This window comes from Pleurodeles waltl, chromosome 5 (assembly GCF_031143425.1).
Source record: "Pleurodeles waltl isolate 20211129_DDA chromosome 5, aPleWal1.hap1.20221129, whole genome shotgun sequence".
Taxonomy (NCBI): domain Eukaryota; kingdom Metazoa; phylum Chordata; class Amphibia; order Caudata; family Salamandridae; genus Pleurodeles; species Pleurodeles waltl.
In genome coordinates this window covers 250,946,089-250,965,862 of record NC_090444.1, presented here as the reverse complement: position 1 = coordinate 250,965,862, position 19,774 = coordinate 250,946,089, and the positions used below count along the sequence as shown (strand labels likewise).

The following is a 19,774-nucleotide window of genomic DNA, read 5'->3' as shown; positions in this document are numbered from 1 at the left end:
AATATCTTTCAATGATGGCTGCCATGGATGTGTGCATATCTATAGCAGCCACTTTTGCAATAATGTTTCTTTTCTTTTAAAAACACCATTCACAGCTGGATGCAATGAATCAGCACACATCAGTGGCAGCCATCTTCAAATGGGATTTGTTAAATAAAACAAAACGAATTCATAGATGCAAAAGGGATGGTTTTGGAATGGTCAACTTATTATATTAAGTTGGCCAATCACCAATAGTGTAATGGGAGCCAAAAAAGTAAATAAATAAGTTAACAAAAAACAAAGGGGCTGAAGAAGTAAGACGTTGCTGGGTGGGATGTGAGAAGGTGGTCAGGGTGCAGAAGGGAAAAGAAGAAAGGGAGAAAAAGAGGGAAAGGCAGTTGTCTCTCTCATGGACATGCAAGGTCTGACAACACCATAAGGATATATAATTGTGAATGACATTAGTTCTCATGTTGTTATTCTAAACCAGTGGGTTGATGTGCAAAAACACAGAATATGATTAGGATGTGAAAAGGTGGAATGGGCAGCTGGTATAGTGAGAGTTGCACTGTCTCACACACACGGTTTCTTATTAGAAATTCACAGAACTGTGCACTGCTGTAAATACCACCTGCTTGGTTATTTTTACTCTATTTTACATCTTTGCTTCTAAAGTCATGCTTCTGAACAGTTAGTTACATAGAAGCAGAAGATGTTGCTGCCTTTAATGTAATAAAAGTCACACACTGAGCACTACATTTTTGTCAATTTCACCATAGCCATAGTCTGGGTCAAAGGTGATAGAAACAAGGCACTTCCTCATAACAACTCTCAACTCCCAATTTATACACATCCTTTAGGAAGGTAGACCATGTACCTGTGTCAGGTTGTCCTGCCCTATACAACAGGCTGATAATTTAGCGGCTTCACCGAATTCAGCATAGAATGCTGGTGGGATGCATCAGTCGGTACTGACAACACATAAGCAGGGAAGAGAAGGGGATTTATTGAAGATTTAGCCTAGTAGCTTGAGTTCTGACTTTGGAACATGTGGAAGCAGGTTTGAATGCTCACATGTGATCATGAGTAAGGGCCAGATGTAGGTAGGAAAAAAATAGCGAGTCGGAAATTGCGATTCAATGTGAATCGCAATTTCCGACTCGCAAAATGGGATCCAAGAAAAAAAAGCTAAACCAATTTGCGACATGCAAATGATGTCGCACCGCATTTTGCGTGTTCGCTTCTAGCGAGCTCGCAATTTGCGAGTCGGGTGTCGCAAATTGCGACTGGCCCGCAAATTGCCTGCAGATGCAGCATAACAGTTGGGAAATACACTTCCTGGTTCTTGCTGATGTCATCAGAACCTGGAAGTCATCAAATACACTTGGGAGGAGGGGGGACCACACCGTTTCCAAACTGCAGTGCAACACCCAGGAGAGAGGACCTGCTGGTACCATGGAGGACACAGGCAGTGCAGGGAGAAAAAGAAAACTTTTCTGATAAAGAACTGGAGGTGCACACTGAGGAATGCTGCCAGCACCATGACAAACTGTTTGGCATGGCAGCCCTGAGTGTCCCAGACACACCGAAAAAGAAGATCTGGCTGCAAATCCAGTACCGGATTAATGCCATAGGGGTGAGCCACCGCACCCTGGATTAAATAAAAAAAAGGTGGTATGACCTGCGCTCCAGGACAAAGGAGAGGGTGGCAGAGCGGCTCAAAGAAATGAGGGGCACAGGAGGAGGCCCATCCACCGTCCCACCACCCACAGCCATGGAAGAAATGATGGAGCAGACCCTGGAGCCTGAGGCCGTTTCTGCAATGGGAGAATTGGACAATTCTGCACCAGGGACATCCAAAAGTGAGTACCATGAAATATGCATTCACACCTACAAATGCAGTATCCACACTCTCCCAGTACACAGCAGCAGGCACAACCAGACTAGCTCCATTCCAGTCTAGCAACCACTAGAATGGTGCATTATGGGCAATGTAGTACAGTAGTCAGCATATAGGCAAATGTTTATTATGAGGCATACAACAGATGTGAGAGACTGACAGTGTATTCCCTATGTCCCACAGGTCTCCCACACGATACCCCCAGCAGCGACAACATCCAGGGAGGAGACAACAGGCCAGAGGCAGTGCAGGAGGCTGCAGCAGAAATTCCTGTGCCCAGCAGGACACCACCACAGTCCCCTCTGGAACAAGAGCAGGAAATGGGGGAAGCTCACACGACCCCTGGCCCCAGCCTCACAGTAAGTCATCCAGAGCCAGCAGCACGACCAAGGCGCAGACACAGACGCCGAGTTCTGGCGGTGCCCCAGGAGGAGATAGGGGGGCAGCAATGTCAGGAGTAGAGGCATCCCTCCTTAACGGTCTGCGCCTGCAAACAAGACAATTGCGGTCAATATCAAGTGCTTTGCACAGACTGGAGAACAACATGACCCATGGCCTGGCTGATGTGAACTTTCAGTTCACTAGACTTAATGATAATGTGGGCGATCTCATCCAGGCCATCCGCCAACTAGTGATGGAACTGGTGGCAGATAGACGCAGCGCAAGGCGCAGGGAGCGCCACCTAGTCGCACACTTTGACTGCATGGCAGCGTCCATTGGGCGTCTTGCTACGAACACTACTGGCCTGTCTAGACGGACCGTGAGTCTACAGGTTGAACTTGGCCACTTTGCTGGGATGTGGCACGGGCACTAGGCCGCATCAGCCACGCAGTAGACTTGCTGGAAGCCAGGCAGGTGGCAAGGGGCACAGGTGAGACCCCTCAGGACAGTGAGGAGGGGTCCACAATAAGCAGTGTGTCTGCAAGTGCCTCACGTGTGCTGAGGAGTGCAAGTGCACGGCAGAGGTCAGCAGACCCACCTGGGATGAGCCATGCTGGGCGCACAAGGAGGAGGGTGAAGGCCATAAGACAGCATGACTCATGAGGCACATAATGTCAATGTGTCCTCATAATGTTTGGACATGTACAGCCCCTTACGGACAGCAGTTTTCTTTCAACATTTAGTTAAAAAATAAAAAGGTTTGGTTTGTTCCACTACACAACTGGGCTCTGTTTGTGTGACATCAGTGAGTGTGGTGACAGTTGCCACGTACCTGCCAAAGTATTGGGTTGCAATGTGGTCCCGTCTCTGTCTGCCTTGATTTGCAATGCTTCTATCCCCAGGCTGGCGATGTGGTAGGTCTTGCTCCTCATCCTCCGAATCTGTGTCTTCAGGGGTGAGATGTAGCCCATGTCTGGTGACAATGTTGTGTAGGATTGCGCATGCGCCAACGATCTTGAATGCTGTTACTGGGGCATACTGGAGCACACCTCCAATTTTGTGGAGGCATCTGAATCTTGCCTTTAACAGTCCAAAGGTCCTCTCGATGACAGTTCTGGTACGCCGATGTGCACTGTTATAACGTGTCTCATTCTCATTGCCAGGTGTTAGGTACGGGGTAAGTATCCATGGTCTTAGCGCATATGCACTGTCACCTGTTTGGCAAAGTAAGCAATGTTAGCAGGGCATGGATGGTTTCTACAGTGACCTGTATGTATGGCTTCAGGGTGTAGTCAGCAATACCTAATAGATATCCGTCTCCAAACTCCCCACGTTCTAGGCGTTGGTGTATCCCACTGTGCCTGAATATGTATGAGTCATGTGTACTCCCTGGAAATTTGGCTACAATGTCAGTGATGACATTATGGGCATCGCATACCACCTGGATGTTTAGTGAGTGGGTACATTTCCTATTGCGAAACACATATTCCAGATTTGCAGGTGGGCAGATTTGTAAATGTGTCCCATCCACACACCCTATTACATGGGGGGAGTTGGCAAGTCTGTAGAAGTCCAACTTGGTGCTGTTAATTTCTGCCTCATTCCTGGGTAGGTATATATGTATCTAGACATGTGTGTGAGTATGGCATCTAGGAAACATCTGAAGAATCGTGAGAGTGCACTTTGGGGTACCCCACCTGCCACTGCAATCACCCCCTGATAGCTACCCCAGGCCAAGAGGTGCAGTGAGCATAGCACTTGCACATGTGTAGGGATGGCGCTGCCGCGCATTGTCTGTCGTTGAAGCTGAAGATTGAGTTGTTCAATTAATCCTAATATTGCTGCACTGCTCAGTCTGTATTTATCATAAATCTCCTCCTCAGTTAGTTGGAAAAGTGTCTGCCTGGTTCGGTATATTCTCTCCTGTCTCTGTCTCCTCCTCCTCCGCTGGGCGGCGTGGACTCTCCTCCTCCATGCTATCACATACAGTTCAGCCATTTTGAGTAGCCCAGATGCCTTCTGGGTCTCCTTTTATACTTTGGTTCTGGTTACCACCTCCTGTGACTTAGTGGTAATTTGGGTGTGCAAAATGGGCTTTTTGCAACTAGTCACAATTTACGAGTGGCTTTTTCACATGGTTTGCGACTCGCAAATTGCGACTTCCTCTATGTGGATCGCACAATGAGGTCACTACTTTTGCGAGTCGGTAACGGCTCCCATCGCAATTTGCACTTCAGAAATTGGATTTTTGCATCCCATTTCGGATTTTGCGAAGTCGCGAATTGAGATTCGGGCCATTTGCGACTCGCAAAACTTTGTTACATCTGGACCTATATCACTTACTCTCCTTGTGCCTAGAAACAAATGAATATGTAATGTAGTTTTGTTCTATTGTAAAATTATTCTTAGGGCAATTTCCCACTATAAAATGAAACAAGAATTTACTAATTGGTGGGACAACATCCCACTCATTTAGTACTTAGAAACCATTGCTCTTCCCTAACATTGGATGAGAGCAGCCTGGGAATGTGGTGCTGCAAGGGTTTTAGGTGGCCCAGGTCTCTCTGTATCACAGAACAAATAGTAATTAAAAATGGATAATTAGGGGCGTGGCTAAGCAGCCAAACATGGCGGACGCGTTTTAGTGAGCTCTGTTGAGCCACACCGAAATCTGACAGAATCTGCCGGCTCCTTGGGACTGAGAGACTGGGTTGATCACGACGAGGTGTGCAAATGTACACTTGTGCTGACAGCTGGAAAAGAAGGCTTCCCCGTAGGCGGCTACAGTGACACCACAGTCTGTCTGGAATGCAAGGTGGAAGCCGCTCCTCTGGAGGGGATACGTGCTCGTGCCCAGCCTGTGCTGGACTCGCTAGCAAGCCCTACTCCCCTTGTGTGGTGAAAGTAGCAGTGAGAGGTAGGCAAAGGAGAGCATCCTACCTCGCAGCACTGCTGCCCAGCTACGCTGATCGATGGCCACCATCCCAGCACCCACCATGCCTCCTCATGGGCTGCTCAGCAGCCCAACCCCCACGCAACAGACCGTGCTGTGGGCGGCCCAAGAAACAAGGAAAGGCGGCCGACCCCACAGAGACAGTAATAGTGGGGTAGGAGCACACTGCCTCACATCCACGCGCCATTACCCCTTTGCATGCTGGTCAATGTAGTGCATATTTTCACGCTAATTTCCAAGTTCATCAAAAGATTGACTGCTGGTGCGGGTCAGGTGCCCAGTGACACCTGGGTGCTGCACTATTTCTCTAGATGAGGCCTGCCGTGGAGCAGTGCAGATGCTGTTCTGCTGGTGGGCCTGGGCTCAGTGCTTGAGGTGGTGTTGGAGGCACGGCTGCAGGCGGTGGAACGGTGAGAGGGAACCCTGAGATGACGTGAGGCTCGTGGCAGGAGACATCCTGGCCCAGAAGCCGCGTGATTGCACGGGGCCCGGGACAGTTCATTCTCCCCCTCCCCCACTCTCATAACCTGTGCCTAGTCGCTTGTGCCGGCTGCATCACAGCAAACATGGATGGAGGAGAGGAGGTAAGGCACCGAGCTTCACTCTTTGCCTCTCCACTCTGGGCTCAGGCCTCCTTGCCAGGAGGCCTGAGCCCAGAGCGGACAGTTTACTGAGGAGTAGGGAGCTGAACCAGGTACACACCATCCTGACCCTTCTCTGTAAGACACCCAGTGTGGCTTGTGCAACCCACAGCTTGCCAAGAGAGTGGTGCAGACCCCCTATTTCCCATGGAGCCTCCCAAACCAGCCACTCAAAACGAGGATCCCTGATGGGCCGATCAGCTATTTTCAAAATGGTGGCCCTTTCCAGACTGCTATATCAACTCAAAAATTTCCCATTTACAATCAAACGCACCTTCTTTCTGAAAACTAACACAATGCTGCAAACCTTACTCTGGAACGGCGGGACCCCATGAGTCTCTTTCGACAAATGCTTCTGACCAAGGTTTGCGGGAGGTCTTGCCACACATAAAATACATTCCTATTATAGGGTTGTACTCTTACTAGTTATAAATGATTGGTGTTTTGAGGGCTTTGATGACCCAGCCTGTGCCTTAGAGGGCTGGGTCCTAGGATGAACTATCTTGCTCCACCTGTTCTATGGAGGAACTTCCCCAAGTCAGACACCCTCAGCCATCAACACAGTGCTCATGGTGTGGAGAGAAATGATGCAGGAGACGTGTTTGGCTTCTAAGCTCACGCTTGAGACCCCCTGCGGCACAGGACCAGACTCCTCCAGGTCGCTTTCCTGTGGGGTTTCTCAGCATTGGATATCATAGGAGTGTCGACACTCAGAAATGTCCTGCAAAAAAGACGAATGTCATCTCCACCACTCCCAATTCTTTTGATACCTTCAACTACAACATGCCTTACAGCAATACTAACCAGCTGTCCGGAATGTCCCTAAGTGTTCCCCTCCGGAAGCTAAACCACTCCTAACCAACATCAAAGAACACAAATTATTGGATATCTATTGTATGCTGACCTACAATGCACACAGCTGTATGGTTTTAGTGAGGGAAGCATGGGAAGCGGACTAGGGGCCACTCAACGATGATGACTGGCTAGAAGTGCAGGCTGCCCCATGCAACACATTGATTGCTTCACAATTTAGGCTCAATCAATTTAAAATCCTACATAGAGTTCAATACACTCACAACAGATTACACAGATTGGGTCTGAGCCCAACAGACCGATGCTTCAGATGTAGACAGGATGGAGGTGACCTACTGCATACCCTTTGGCATTGTCCATCCATCCATACCTACTGGTTGTGCATCATGGACACATTAGGAAAGGTTTTGGGTTGGCCCATCCCCAAAGACCTAAAAATGGTTCTATTACATATCTTGGGTCGACATGGGGGGTGGAAACAAGCACCAGAAAGCACTATTATGCTTTGGCCTGACGATAGCTAAAAGGGACATTCTCCAATAGCGGAAATCAGCCTCTGCCCCACCACTCACAAAGTGGGCTACCAGTATGGCCCTTGAACAGCTGATATATCTGGGACAGGGATACCCCAAAAAACACAGGAGGATCTGGCATGGGTGGGCAGGCCATATAGACATTACACTAGATCCCTGCCCCACTATGGGCTTCATATGGGTAAACACTTAAAAACAGGAGGGACGACAACAAAATCCCACTATATAAATTTGTGCCCAGTCAAGCTTGGGGGTGAGGGTGGACATTGACCCCAGCTAGAGAAGCCGCTTGATATGACACCTAAGGGGGGGGGGAGATGTGATTTCAACCTGTGCTTGATAATCTAATTGTACACTGATTGTGTGGTTGTTTATTGTATAAAGTAAATAAAAGGTTGTTGAAAAAAATGGTAAATTAAATGGATCCCTATTTGTCCCTATGCTAATTTTCTTAACTTTACTCGTAAAATACAGTTCAGTTTCTGCAGTTTCTGTTTATATTTCATGTTTTGCTTAAATTTGCATTCCTTAAGAGTGTTTTCTCTTTCCATTAAGTTGTGTTTCTGTGATTTCTTTATCTGAAAGAGACATAGAGCCGCAAATTCCTTATCTTAGAAATCTCCCCTAGGCACCATACTTGATCTGGAATTTCTTTCCCAGCAGTGCCTCTGAAGAGGAAGAGTGCTTGTGCGACTCGATAGTGACGTTGTCCACCGGATGTGATGTAGACATAGTCCATATAATCCCCTCTCTGACGCATTGACAACAGTTCCCTTTCCTTCTTTTCTGCGCAACAACACAGATCTGGAGTTCTTCAGGTCATTTTGGCCTATCTTGACAAAAACATTTTTAATGAAGGAAAAGGGTGCCCTCCTTTTTCTCATGTCCCCAGGGTACAAATCTTGTAGGTCCTGTAGCAGGCAGGTGTTGGACCCAGACTCTCATACTGTTTGTATGCGGTGCATCGGTGAACACCACAACTCCGAGGATTGTGTCTCCTGCTTTCATGCGAAGGCGTTGCGGGACTGGCGTATGAAGATACTGGTGGCGTGTCTGCTTTGTGGTCGGTCTAGCTCTTGGTCCAGGGAGCAATCACAAGTTCATTCCAGGAGCCGCCCCAGTGAGTGTACACCACCCTCAACATCGAGTGAGCAGGCTTTGAAGTGCATGAGGTTCAAGTCGCGGCATACACCTATGTCAAGTAAGTCCTGCATTCCTGACACCCTCTCCCAACGTCCAGATGAGGAGTCTATGTATGAGTCCACCCTGTGCCTTCCTGCTTTTTCTGGAGCTGAGGCAACTCTGGCCCAGGTGCAGAATTATTACAATTCCCTCCTAGTCAATCTTGGGTCGCTACCTCCCTTTGGCACGCTTTTGAGCCCCAAGGAGTGGGGAGGTTTTATACCTGACTACACCCCAGTGGGTTCTGTACCAGCTCCGGTGTACAGCCTTTAGGAGTTCCCACCTGCAACACCGGAGATCAGCTGACCTTGGCGGCACTGGCCGATGCCATACTGATCACCCTCTCTGATGCTGAGACGATGGTGCACTGATGCTGGATGGTATCAGGTGTGGCACCAGTGGTGCCACCCAGCTTGGACACCTTCCCTCCTCCTTCCAAACAATCCTGTGCTGTTTTTCTTTTGGAGTAACATGCCTTTGAAGGTGAAGGAGAGGAGCTGGGTTTTAGCAACCCCATGGTCGAGACTGTGCAGCCTCCTCTAGAGGGTAGTTGGCTGACAGAGCTGGGTGAGGCCAGTGGCCTTGAGTACTCCCTGGCATTGGACCTCCTTGCCCCTCTCAGCTTTGCGATAGAGGTGAGCTCCTCCTTTACAGAGATGCTGAAGAGGTCAGCTGCAGATTAGATTTGCACATCCTCTTTGTGGAGGTGACCAATGACCCCTTGAACAGGGCTTCATCAGGGACAAATAAGAATAGAGCCTGTGTTCCCATATAGTGAAGCACCAAATGATCTTTTATTAGGGGTCTGGGCTACGCCTGCTATGGGGCCCCTGTGGACGGATCCACCACCCATAGACACCAGCCCATTAATTTCCTATGTGGAGCAGTGGGGCAAGTGGTATGGCTATTTCACATCTGTGCATCTTTGCACTTCTTTATCAAGCTACTCTTGTTATACCTCAGCATCCGGCACCGATGGTTCAAAGCACCAGTGATACACTGGTACAAATTTCTTCTTGGGTCTGTGCGAGTCATGCTCACAGCATTCTTCTCTTGTGCTGCCAGTCTTGCTGTCCTTACACCTGCTTCTTCATCACAAGGAGATGTGTAATACTTACTTATTGCTTAGGGGTAAGGTCCTGTAACTTGGCTACTACAGGCTCCTCTTAGGCAAGAGGTCATGCATCATCCAGGGCCTCCAGATTTCCACATATTTTTGCTTAAGATGACGCCATGTGGCCATCTTCTGTGTTGATGGCTATCTTCTATCTTACGGTGGATACCTGGGTGTTTATGCGTGTTCTTTGAACATTATGGTTCTGTCTTTTTTGGGATTAGCTCATAATGGGCGTGATTTCGCCCTCCGGACACAGTCTACCTAGTTGGTTTCTTTCACTCTAATCTTCAGGGTGTCATAATATTTCTACCCCTCTGGGGGTAGTTATAATGCTTCTGCACTATTATTAAGGTTTCTTAATTCATAAGGGAATATTCCCTTTTGATGTGTACCTCTCTCCCTTCACAAGTGGCCCATATACATTGGTATAATGAAGGCAGTAGGCGTGATTTGTCTTTTACTATCTGGTGATTTTAATGTCTCATATTTCCTATACGGACACTATTTCATATACTGAGCAATTTTTGCTCTTTTATAGGTTGTAACTCCTTTCATCGATTCAGCTTTTGCTACGTTGTTTTCAGTTTACGGATGTCCACTTTGTGAGGTTTCATCCTTTAAGAACTATGTATTTCACCTTTCGTTCTGTACTTCAGACAGGTTTCACACCTGCTGTTTTCTTTTAAGCTTTTGCTATCTGCGACCTGATGAGGACTACTCAGTCAGTAAGCATTGGTTTTAAATGCTTCAATACCCTTTATTTTACTGAGGTGTGTGATGTCCTCCACACTTTCAATTCTCCTATATTAGTACTATCCTGCTGATTACTCGGCTCAGTCCTCTTACATTTTATGACATTATCGTAGTGACAGCTTCTGTCTTGGTCGATAAACATATATATGGCCAGTATTTAGTTATAGTATAGACCTAGATTCCATTGAAAAAGCATTTTGTGACTTGGCTATAGCTTAGGCACCGTTAGATGAATCTTTACAACATTTTCCCAAAAATGCATGCCCAAAAGTCTTGTTGTGCTTGCAAAGTTTCGGGGTGATCCGTCAAGCGGGGGCCAAGAAAAATTGGGTTAAACAAAACTGCATTTCCCATGTTAATTCCCATAGAATCTTTAGACACGCCTGCAGCCCAAACTGGTGGGAGGAACTGTACAAAATTTGGCATGAATGTAGCTTTTGGTCCACAGATTACACTTTTTGTTATTTGGTATAAATCCGTTCAGTAGTTTGAAAGAAATTAAAAGAAATACAAATTTGCATATCTAGGATCTCGACGACTTCGCAAATACTCCCTATCTCGAGCTGAGATCGGATTAGCTTTGAACACTTCAACCAGATAGTATTGACAGCCATTTTGGGACTTGGCTTCAGCTGAGTCGCACAAAAAAAGGAAAAAAAGGAAAAGGGGGCAGGGTATGTTCATTCTACCCCGTAGCCATGGTCCTGGGGTTGCCCTGGGACCCCGCCAGGGCAAAAAAGCATTTTTTTAAAATTCACAGTGAAATTTGTGAATATTCACGAATTTCACCATGAATTTTAAAAAAAGAAAGCTTGGTCTCCTGTGCTTGCTTTTAATTCTGTCCCCAGGTGGGCCAGGTTCCAGGGGCATTGTTCTGATTATATGAAAAATGGAGGGGGTGCATGGGGCCCACCTCCAAGGGCTTAATGAGGCCCTAGGGACCACCACCTCCTGGGACTGACTTTTGAAATATGTGGTGGGGCCACGTGGACCCCCCTGGGACCCAGGGACCACCACCTCCCCAGGGCTGCCATACTATAAAAAAAACAGGGGTACATGTGGACCACCAGGCACTGGGGACCACCACCTTCCTGGGACTAAAACAAATTATGCAGGGGGTCTGTGCGGAACCCCCAGGACCCCGGGAACCACCACCTCCCTGGGGCTACAGTATTAAAATAAGTGAGCACCATGTGGAACCCCCGGGGGTTACTTAGTGTATATTGTTGGGTGGGCAAGCGGACCCTCCAAACCCCATGGACCGCCACCTCCCCATGGCTGCAAAGAAATATAAAGAGGGGTTCCACATGGACCCCAGGGACCACCACCTTTCAAGGGCCATCACATTTTTTTTTAAACATGGAGGGAGGCCATGCGGCCTTTCTTCTGGAACATATATGGCCCCGGAGACCATCACCTCCCTGAGCCCGGCAAATGAACATCAAAGGAGTGGGGCCACAGAGTCCTCCTCCTTGAGCCATTTATAGCCTTGGAGACTGCCACCCTCCAGGACCAGCTCCTGCTACCTCTCAAGGTGACCACTCTTGGGAGGTAGCTGTTTGCTTTCGCTTGGCAGGAGCTTTGAAAGTTATCACCAAGCTAAAGCAAACACTTTCAGCAAAGGGGTGCTTTCAAATTGCTCATGCTTGCTGAAAGCGGAGATTTAATCTCTTTGCTCCTGCACACATGGAGCTGCATTTCCTGCAGTTCCCTGCATGCAGGGGCAGTGGTAGCTCCCGCAGGAGGTGGGGAATCAGCTAGGATGGCTGAAACCTTGAGGCTCCCCCCATGGTCCCTTTAATCAACAAGAAAAATAGAAGCACTTGTTTCTGTAATGTACAAATCAGCCAAGTGTGTTGTCTATGAGTTCCACCCTGTAAAGTTATCTGATGAAGAAACTCGAGGAAGAATCACAGTGGCAAACTTACAGACACACAACATCACTGGAGACTTTACCTCAGCTTCCTTTACTGAGCTGTAGTGTAGGAGATGCACTATACATTTACCCAACAAGGTAGTACTTGCTAAGTACACAGTAGAAAGTATTCTAGTTGGGTAGGAATTCTTCACATAATGCTGGCCTCTTCTTGGGAAAATACACAGGGCATGATTCATTTTGGTAAATGCTCATTTTGTGGAAATAAACCCTCAACGGAAAGCATTTACAGATAAAAACAAAGCAGGTGCTCAGATTGAAGCTCAATTTTGTAAAGTACAAAGCATCCAAATTTCTTTTACTTGCTGAAGACAAAGCAAGTGTTTTTTCTCAGATTTTCGACCTTGAAAAGGTAGCTGTAAACCTTGATGAAGGTGTTTGCATCACAGCCACACATGGCTGAAGGCCATGCATGGCTTAAGGTTGGGTGGGGCCAATCCTCTGCCATGCAAAGCCAAAGGCTGTGTGCGGCAGTGGTTGGATTAACCTATAGTAATGAAAATTACTTTACGTAAAAAAAAAAAACATAGAAATTGGCTGAAAAATACTGTGGGGCTTATTTACAAGCCCCTTGCACTCCAATGCGTCACTTTTTATATGGGAAAAAGTGATGCACCCGCGGCACAAGGGGCTTGTAAATAAGCCCCTAATGGTTACAGGGCCGTTGTAGCTAGGAAATAGAATTAAAACAACATAGAAATTCACACAAAAAAATAAAGGTTACAGGGATGTTATAGTTAGGCTCACATTTTAAATGTACAAAACCACAGAAATGAAGCTGTTATAGTTATTTCAAGTAACTATAAATTGTGCCCTAAGATAACTGTAACTCGCACCCTCGCCATGCACTCCTAATTACCTCACATATTACAGCGCTCATTGCATCTTTGATAACATCATTGATAATATCAATGTAATATTTGCAGTAAAACGTTTGAGTAAAAACTGAGCGAAGTGGGGGTGCGATTTAAAGTAACCTTATGGCACGAGTTATAGTTACTTGAAATAACTTCAACAGCTGAATTTCTATGGTTTTGTATGTTTTAAAGGTGAGCCCAACTAGGAAGATCCTTTCTCTACCAGATAAGATGCTACCAAAGGTAAGCAAATCTGTTCTTTTGTGTCACATATTACACTTGGCCTCCCTTGCCAACATTGTCAGATCCCATGGTCTCAAAATAATTTCCTACGCAGATGACACCCAATTCATCTTCTCATTTACTGATGACCTCTCCAACACCAGAATTATCTTCCACAGATGCATGACAAGATGACTGGATGAAAAACAACTGCCGTCATCTGAACACAGACAAGGCAGAAGTACTGATCTTTGGCAACAGCAGCAACAAGTGGTAACGACTCCTGGTGGCCATCAGACCTGGGACCCGCAGCCACTCCCTCAGACCACTCCAGAAACCTAATAATCATCATTGACAGCAAGCTCACCATGAAATCACAGATCAATACTGTCTCCTCTGCTTACTTCCTCACTTTGCACATGCTATGAAAGATCTGTAAGTGGCTACCGCTACACAGAAGACGCATCGTGACACAGGCCCTAATCACCAGAACACCCCAGCCAGACTCATTGTCGGCCTCCCAGACGAACCCACATCACACTCCACCTCCGGCAACTCCACTGACTCTTGGTATAGAAGAGATTCCAATTCAAGCTGCTGACCCACGTGGACAAAGTTCTACAAAACCAGCGATCCGTGTACATTAACCAACCCCTGAAATTCCACAAACCGTCAAGAAGATTATGCTCTGCCTCCTTTTAACTTTCCCACACTCTCAGTATCTACTGAAGCAGAAGTGGAGGATGCTCCTTCTCTCACATCACAGCAAAAACCTCGAACAGCCTTCGCACGCACCTCTGAACCATAACCTCACTTCTGGAATTCCAGATGGCCCTCAAGACCTGGTTTTTCGAATAAGCCTCCAGGACCTGGAACCGCCTCGATACCCTATCGGGTGAATAGCCGCACTTTATAAATCCTGAGTGATTCAATAATTTATGTTAGTCACACACACCCTAATTCAACAACAAACCCCAACTCCTAGTCTGTCCCTTTGCAAGGATAGGTAGAGTGCTTTGTCATTTTCCGATTCTAAAAACTAGGGCATTCCAATCTACTTACAAGAAACTAGGTCAGTCCCTCATTTTTTTTCGTAGCTGAGTTTGCATTTCAGATTTTCACAATGTAATGATTTTTAAGACTATTATAATAAAGCCTAGATTGTTGAAATATCAACCAGTCTAAAAATATTTATTTGGGTGTATCTTTCTAACCAAACAGTTCCAAAATGTGCTACTGAAAAACATTTGCTAGTACTGGCCGTACGAAGTATAAAATTACTAACACCACATTGGTCCTAACACCCAATGTAAGAATTTTAATTGTGGGGAGAATAATTTACAGGTGTTAATGCCCACATATGGAGACAATAATGCTTATTGTGAAAACAAACACTGTTTAAATATGTACCAGCAACTATCCCATAGTTTGCAGAGCACAGGTGAAGTATACCCACAAAACATGTCAAATGCAAAATATGACACCATAAAGCCTGCCATATGAGGGCTGCTGTACATAAATGTTTTTGATTAATTTCGTGGAGCCCCACAAAGTACTAGTATCAGTGGACTTGGAATAAATACTTTTAAAAAAACTGTAATTTAAGATGGTTTCTTTTCATTCTAGGAGGGCAAATCCATTGTGACTGTAAATGGTAAAACCCAGACGCTTATTGCGAACGACAGTCTTCTCATTCCAGAGCAGTCACTGTGAGTATGGAGGACATTTTAGGCCAAAACTCGGTTTGTTACCAGATTAAATAGAGCGTATTGTCAGTATTAACATTCCTGTGTCTATTGATAGGTGCGGGCTGAATGTGTTCTATTTCCAATAGGCTCAACCAACTGAAAACCTTTTTTCTCTCACATAACCTTTTGATACTCCTTAACTACATTGCTGAGGTTTTGCAGTTAACTGTCCAGTTGTCAGTATGTTATTGGTTGAGCTCAGTAGGGTGACTGGGTCGTTTATGATTTAGTCACTTATCGTAATCAATAGTGCGAGTGTGCTCGCAGGGTCTCCTGCGAGCGCTGCACAGCAGGAGCAGCCGGGCACAAGGTATTGGAACACTGGATACAGAGTACGGACTGCGCCCTGAGCGGTCAGCAGAACCTTTATTGATACTTGAAACTGCACCCAGTCTCAGTGTGCGTGTTACACCCTTGAAAAGCTGAACTGCTAACCAACTACATCCCTCCCCACCTTAAAGTCTTTGACACTGTTGACAAAAGGAGCAAATGCTCGGCTGACAAAGTATTTCAAGCAGGAGAGGGATATCGGATGTGGACATAGAGAGTGTCAGTGGTGTGATCTTGTGCTGCATTCTGGTGGCTCTGCTTCACGGGTTGAAATTATTTGTGATATTTGATTCTCCCTGGTGGGGTCATTGCTGGCTGTCCTTCAGCTGATTGCTTGTTATAGGGGGTCTGTTGTCCATCCTGATGGTCGTGATGGTCGTAGGCAGACCAAACACTGCAAACTTTCTTTCCAGTACTGGCAGAACATGCTCAAAGCCGTTGGCCTCACCAGCTCACCCACCAGGAATTTCGAGTAACTATCCATGAAGACAAGGGCTTGCCGTCTGTGGGAAAAACGACCAAGGTTGGCATTGACTAGCATCCAAGGTGCCTCGCTAGGGGCGTACAGTTGTCACTGGTGCAAGTCTTTCGTGTTCACTGTCCAGTTGGCATGGCATGCAATATGTGATTGTGTTGCTCACTTAGGAGTACATTCCAGGAAACCACGGCATCTCCTTTAGTCTCGCTGTCGTTTTGGCGATTGCTGTCCCTGATGGGCAAATGTGACCACAGTGTCTTGTAGGTTTTCCAGGAGATCCATTTAATGTCCTCATAATACTAGCCTATCACTTGTCACGTTGAGCTCTGCTTGCACTCCCCATAGATGTGTGTGGGCCTTGCATCTCTCTTAGCGGAAGTGTTGGATACCTGCAAGGAGAGAGACTCATCTGTACTTTCTGACCTCCTCCATGACTCTGACATGGCACATGTCCCGTACAGTGGTGGTGCTGAAATCCTCCAGTAAGAGTTCTTTAAGGCATGCTACTTGGAAGACAAACTGGACATATTGTTTGATGTCTCTTATGTGCTTGTCAGCTTCGCTGTTGTCACCCTGAGGGTGCCTCAAGAAGAAACCTGCTTGCTTCCCAGATCCTGGTCTGTAGGTGATGTCAACTGGTAGCGTTGGACATGTATTACTAATTTTTCTCTACAGAGAGTTGGGTATTGGGTCATCCCCCAATCCAGGTGCACCAGAGGTTGTGTTTGGTGACCACGCAGGACTTAAAACCCACAAGATACAGATGGAAATGGGAGCATCACCATTTTATTGCGAGGACTTCATGTTCAATTTGTGCATAGCAGGTTTCCACATCTGACAGCGCACTGCTCACAAACGCAAAGGGGTTCAACTGTTTTGGTTTTTGTAGCTGAAAGAGCACCGCACCAAGGTCTACAGGACTGGCACTGACAATTAGCTCTGTCTCGAGGTACTGGTCAAAATAGGTCACAGAGACATTATGAAGCAGTGCATCCTTAATGGTCAGGAAGGGTGTGTCTTGTTCAGGGCCCCTTAGCAACTGGGACTGCAGCTTTGAGGTCCTTAGGTTTCAGTGAGCATGGCCAGATTAGGAATGGATCTGCCACAAAAATTGCCATGCCAAAAAAACTTTGAACTTCCATGACTGATGTTGGTGCTGGGGCTTGTTTGATGTTTATGGTTTTCTTGGAATTTAATTTGATGTTCTCTGCTGAAAAGATGTATCTGAAAAACTCCAATCACAGTCAAAGAAGGAACATTGTGACTTCTTCAGGGTGAGGCCTTTCTCAGCCAGGAGTTGCAGCACAGCTGGATGTGGTCAGTCCATGACTTGTAGTAAATTAGGAAGTCTTTGCTAATGTTAATGACACATGGGAGCCCGAATAATGTTTGTTTGATGGTGTCTTGGAACACTTTTGCTGCTGATGAGATACCAAAGTTTAGAAGCTTGTGGCATTAGAGACCCATGTTTGTTGAAAAGGTCATAATGTACCGACTGGCTGAATCTAGGAGGAGTTAGTAGAAACCCGAGTTGAGGTCTACCTTGTAAAACCACTTAGCACTTGTCAAATTCACAATTCTATCATCCATCATAGAAGTTAGGTGATGTTTTTGGGAGTCACATAGCAATGTAAAGTCTGACGCCTCCAGGTTGTTTTGATTTGGAGGCAATCACCATGAGAGACAACTAGGTGGCCGGGCTGGACACTTTCTGGATCACTCTGAGTTTGTCAAATAACAGGGGTTTGTCTTCGACTTTGTCTCTCAAATAGAATGCGACGCAGCAGTGTCTTAGGGCTATGGGCTTGACGGCCTTGTTAATGTGAAGTTTGATGGTGTCATTTGTCAGACAGTCCAGGCCCTCAAAGACATGCTTGTATTCCTGGTAGAGTTGATCCACTTGACTTTATGGATATGGTTGATAAACACAACGAGTTTGAGTTATTCAGCAGTGTGACAGCTGAGCAGCATGCCCCCTTTCCTCCTTGTGACAAAGAAATTTGCCTTAACTTCCTGGTCCCTGTGGTGGATGCGATCCTTGGAAACCCCTGTAAGCGGAGTAGACAAACATTTTTGTTTTAGCTGGGAGTAGTGGGTGTTTAATGTGAAGTCTGTGAAACTGGTCTATGTCCATTACATTAAGATAGGCCTCTGTGTCAATGATAACCGTTATCAATGGCCTGTGAAAGTGATATGACAGGAAGGTTGTGGCTTAATTGTTTTCTTGGCGTATTCAGTGGAAAAAATATGAAACATGTCTTCACCATCATGTGAGTCTTTCTGTCCACTATAATCTGGGGGCATCTGGCAGTCGTGGATGGGACTGTCACTTTCGGGGGTGGAGGGGTGTACCATTCCTCAGCATATCTTGGCACTGTTGCAGCATACTCAGGCGAAATGAATGCTTCTCCCACACTTAAAGCATTTCTTCCCTTGGGCGGGGCACTGTTTTACTGGGTGAGCTGACCTTCCACAGTAGTCAAAGGTTTGCCCCCCTTGGGGAGATCTAGGTGGAGCTGCTGGGGGATGAGCATGATGGATTTGGTCAATGGCTTTTGTCTCGAGGCATGGCTCAGGGTCCTTAGGTTTTGTGATGCTGATCTAGGCCAATGCTTTTTCCATGTGCAAGTTTGTGGTTTTATGTCAGAACCAGAATGCTGTGTGATATCAGGATCCCTTAGGATAACGGGTCGGAGGACGCTGGATTGGAATGGCTGGATCTGAGCCCTCACCTCTTTCCGCAGATCATCATTGATACAGGTGCTGGCCAGTTCGTGAAGCTCCGAGTAGGTTGACGTAGTTTAAATCTTTCAAAGTCCGGATTGATCTGAACATCAAAGTGTGCATTCAGAGCAGACGGGGCCACCTCATAGACATTGTCACCCCCAATGTTTGGAAGTTTCAGGAATAATTTAAATGTCTCTTCCCTATCACAGTGTAAAAGCAGAGATTGTTTAACACCTAGGTCTGTTTCCCACATGGCGCAGAAGTTGTTGATCCGCAATGTCTTCTAGCGGGCAGCGGCGGACACAGGGTCAAGTTCACTAATGGAAGGGATGGCAGCGAGGTAAACCTGGGTGTTGGACACTGGAGCTCGGAAAACACATGGTGATGTATCGTTTACGGGAAGTACAGCAGTGTGACTTGGCCCTGACTGGGCCTGCAACATCATTTCAGGCTGCACGTTGATGCCAGGTCATGCAGGGCCTAAGCACCAAAGGATGTGCTGTACAACAGGTGATGGATGTCAGCATAGGTGGAGATCAGAATCATACTCAACCAGGTGAAGAGAAGGCAGTCCAAATAAAAAATGAACTGTCAGGCACTCTGCTCCTTGCACAGTACGATGTACACTACCGGGCATGTGCCTCACACATAGAAAAAGGAAGTAATAAGAAGAAATAAGGATATTTCTCCTTGTTATGCCTAGGTCTGGGAGGCATATCATTTTGATGCATTCCAGGTTCACGACTCCTCGTAAATCTGTGAATGCATCAAAATGTTTTGGTGAATCCATGGGAAATCCCACACTCCACCCATGGAACACCTCCCTGTTGCAAGGTACGCAAGACAGCAAAATGGGCAAGGTGGCTTTGCATGGCTTAGTAAATTCTAGTTAAGGGCTTGCATTGCCTTGCTTCACCTTGCATGACACAATGGCAAAGCAAGTCCTTAGTAAATCTGGCCCTTCCGGTCTGCATTAATTGAATCCAAGGAAAGCATAGCAGGCAAAGGCAACAACATATATATAAATATATATATATATATATATATGTATATATATATATATATATATATATATATATATATATATATATATTAACTAAAAAAGTAAGATTACAGGGGCATTATTGTTAGGTTCAGAGTTTACACACACAAATCCATAGAAATTCAGCTGTTATAGTTAGAGGTATTTCAAGTAACTGTAACTTGTGCCCTAAGGTATCT

General features: G+C 46.2%; 1 protein-coding gene across 2 annotated transcripts in view; it reads left to right on the top strand.

Annotated features, from left to right (window-relative positions):
- The window catches only part of HAAO (3-hydroxyanthranilate 3,4-dioxygenase), a 704,001-nt gene that overhangs the window by 626,701 nt on the left and 57,526 nt on the right, over positions 1 to 19,774 (top strand). The window contains exon 9 of one of the 2 annotated variants that reach the window (XM_069236711.1): positions 14,897 to 14,979. The exons of the other annotated variant lie outside the window; for it this stretch is intronic. Coding sequence (XP_069092812.1) covers positions 14,897 to 14,979 — 83 coding nt within the window. The remainder of the gene's footprint in view (positions 1 to 14,896; positions 14,980 to 19,774) is intronic. 2 annotated transcript variants of the gene reach the window in all.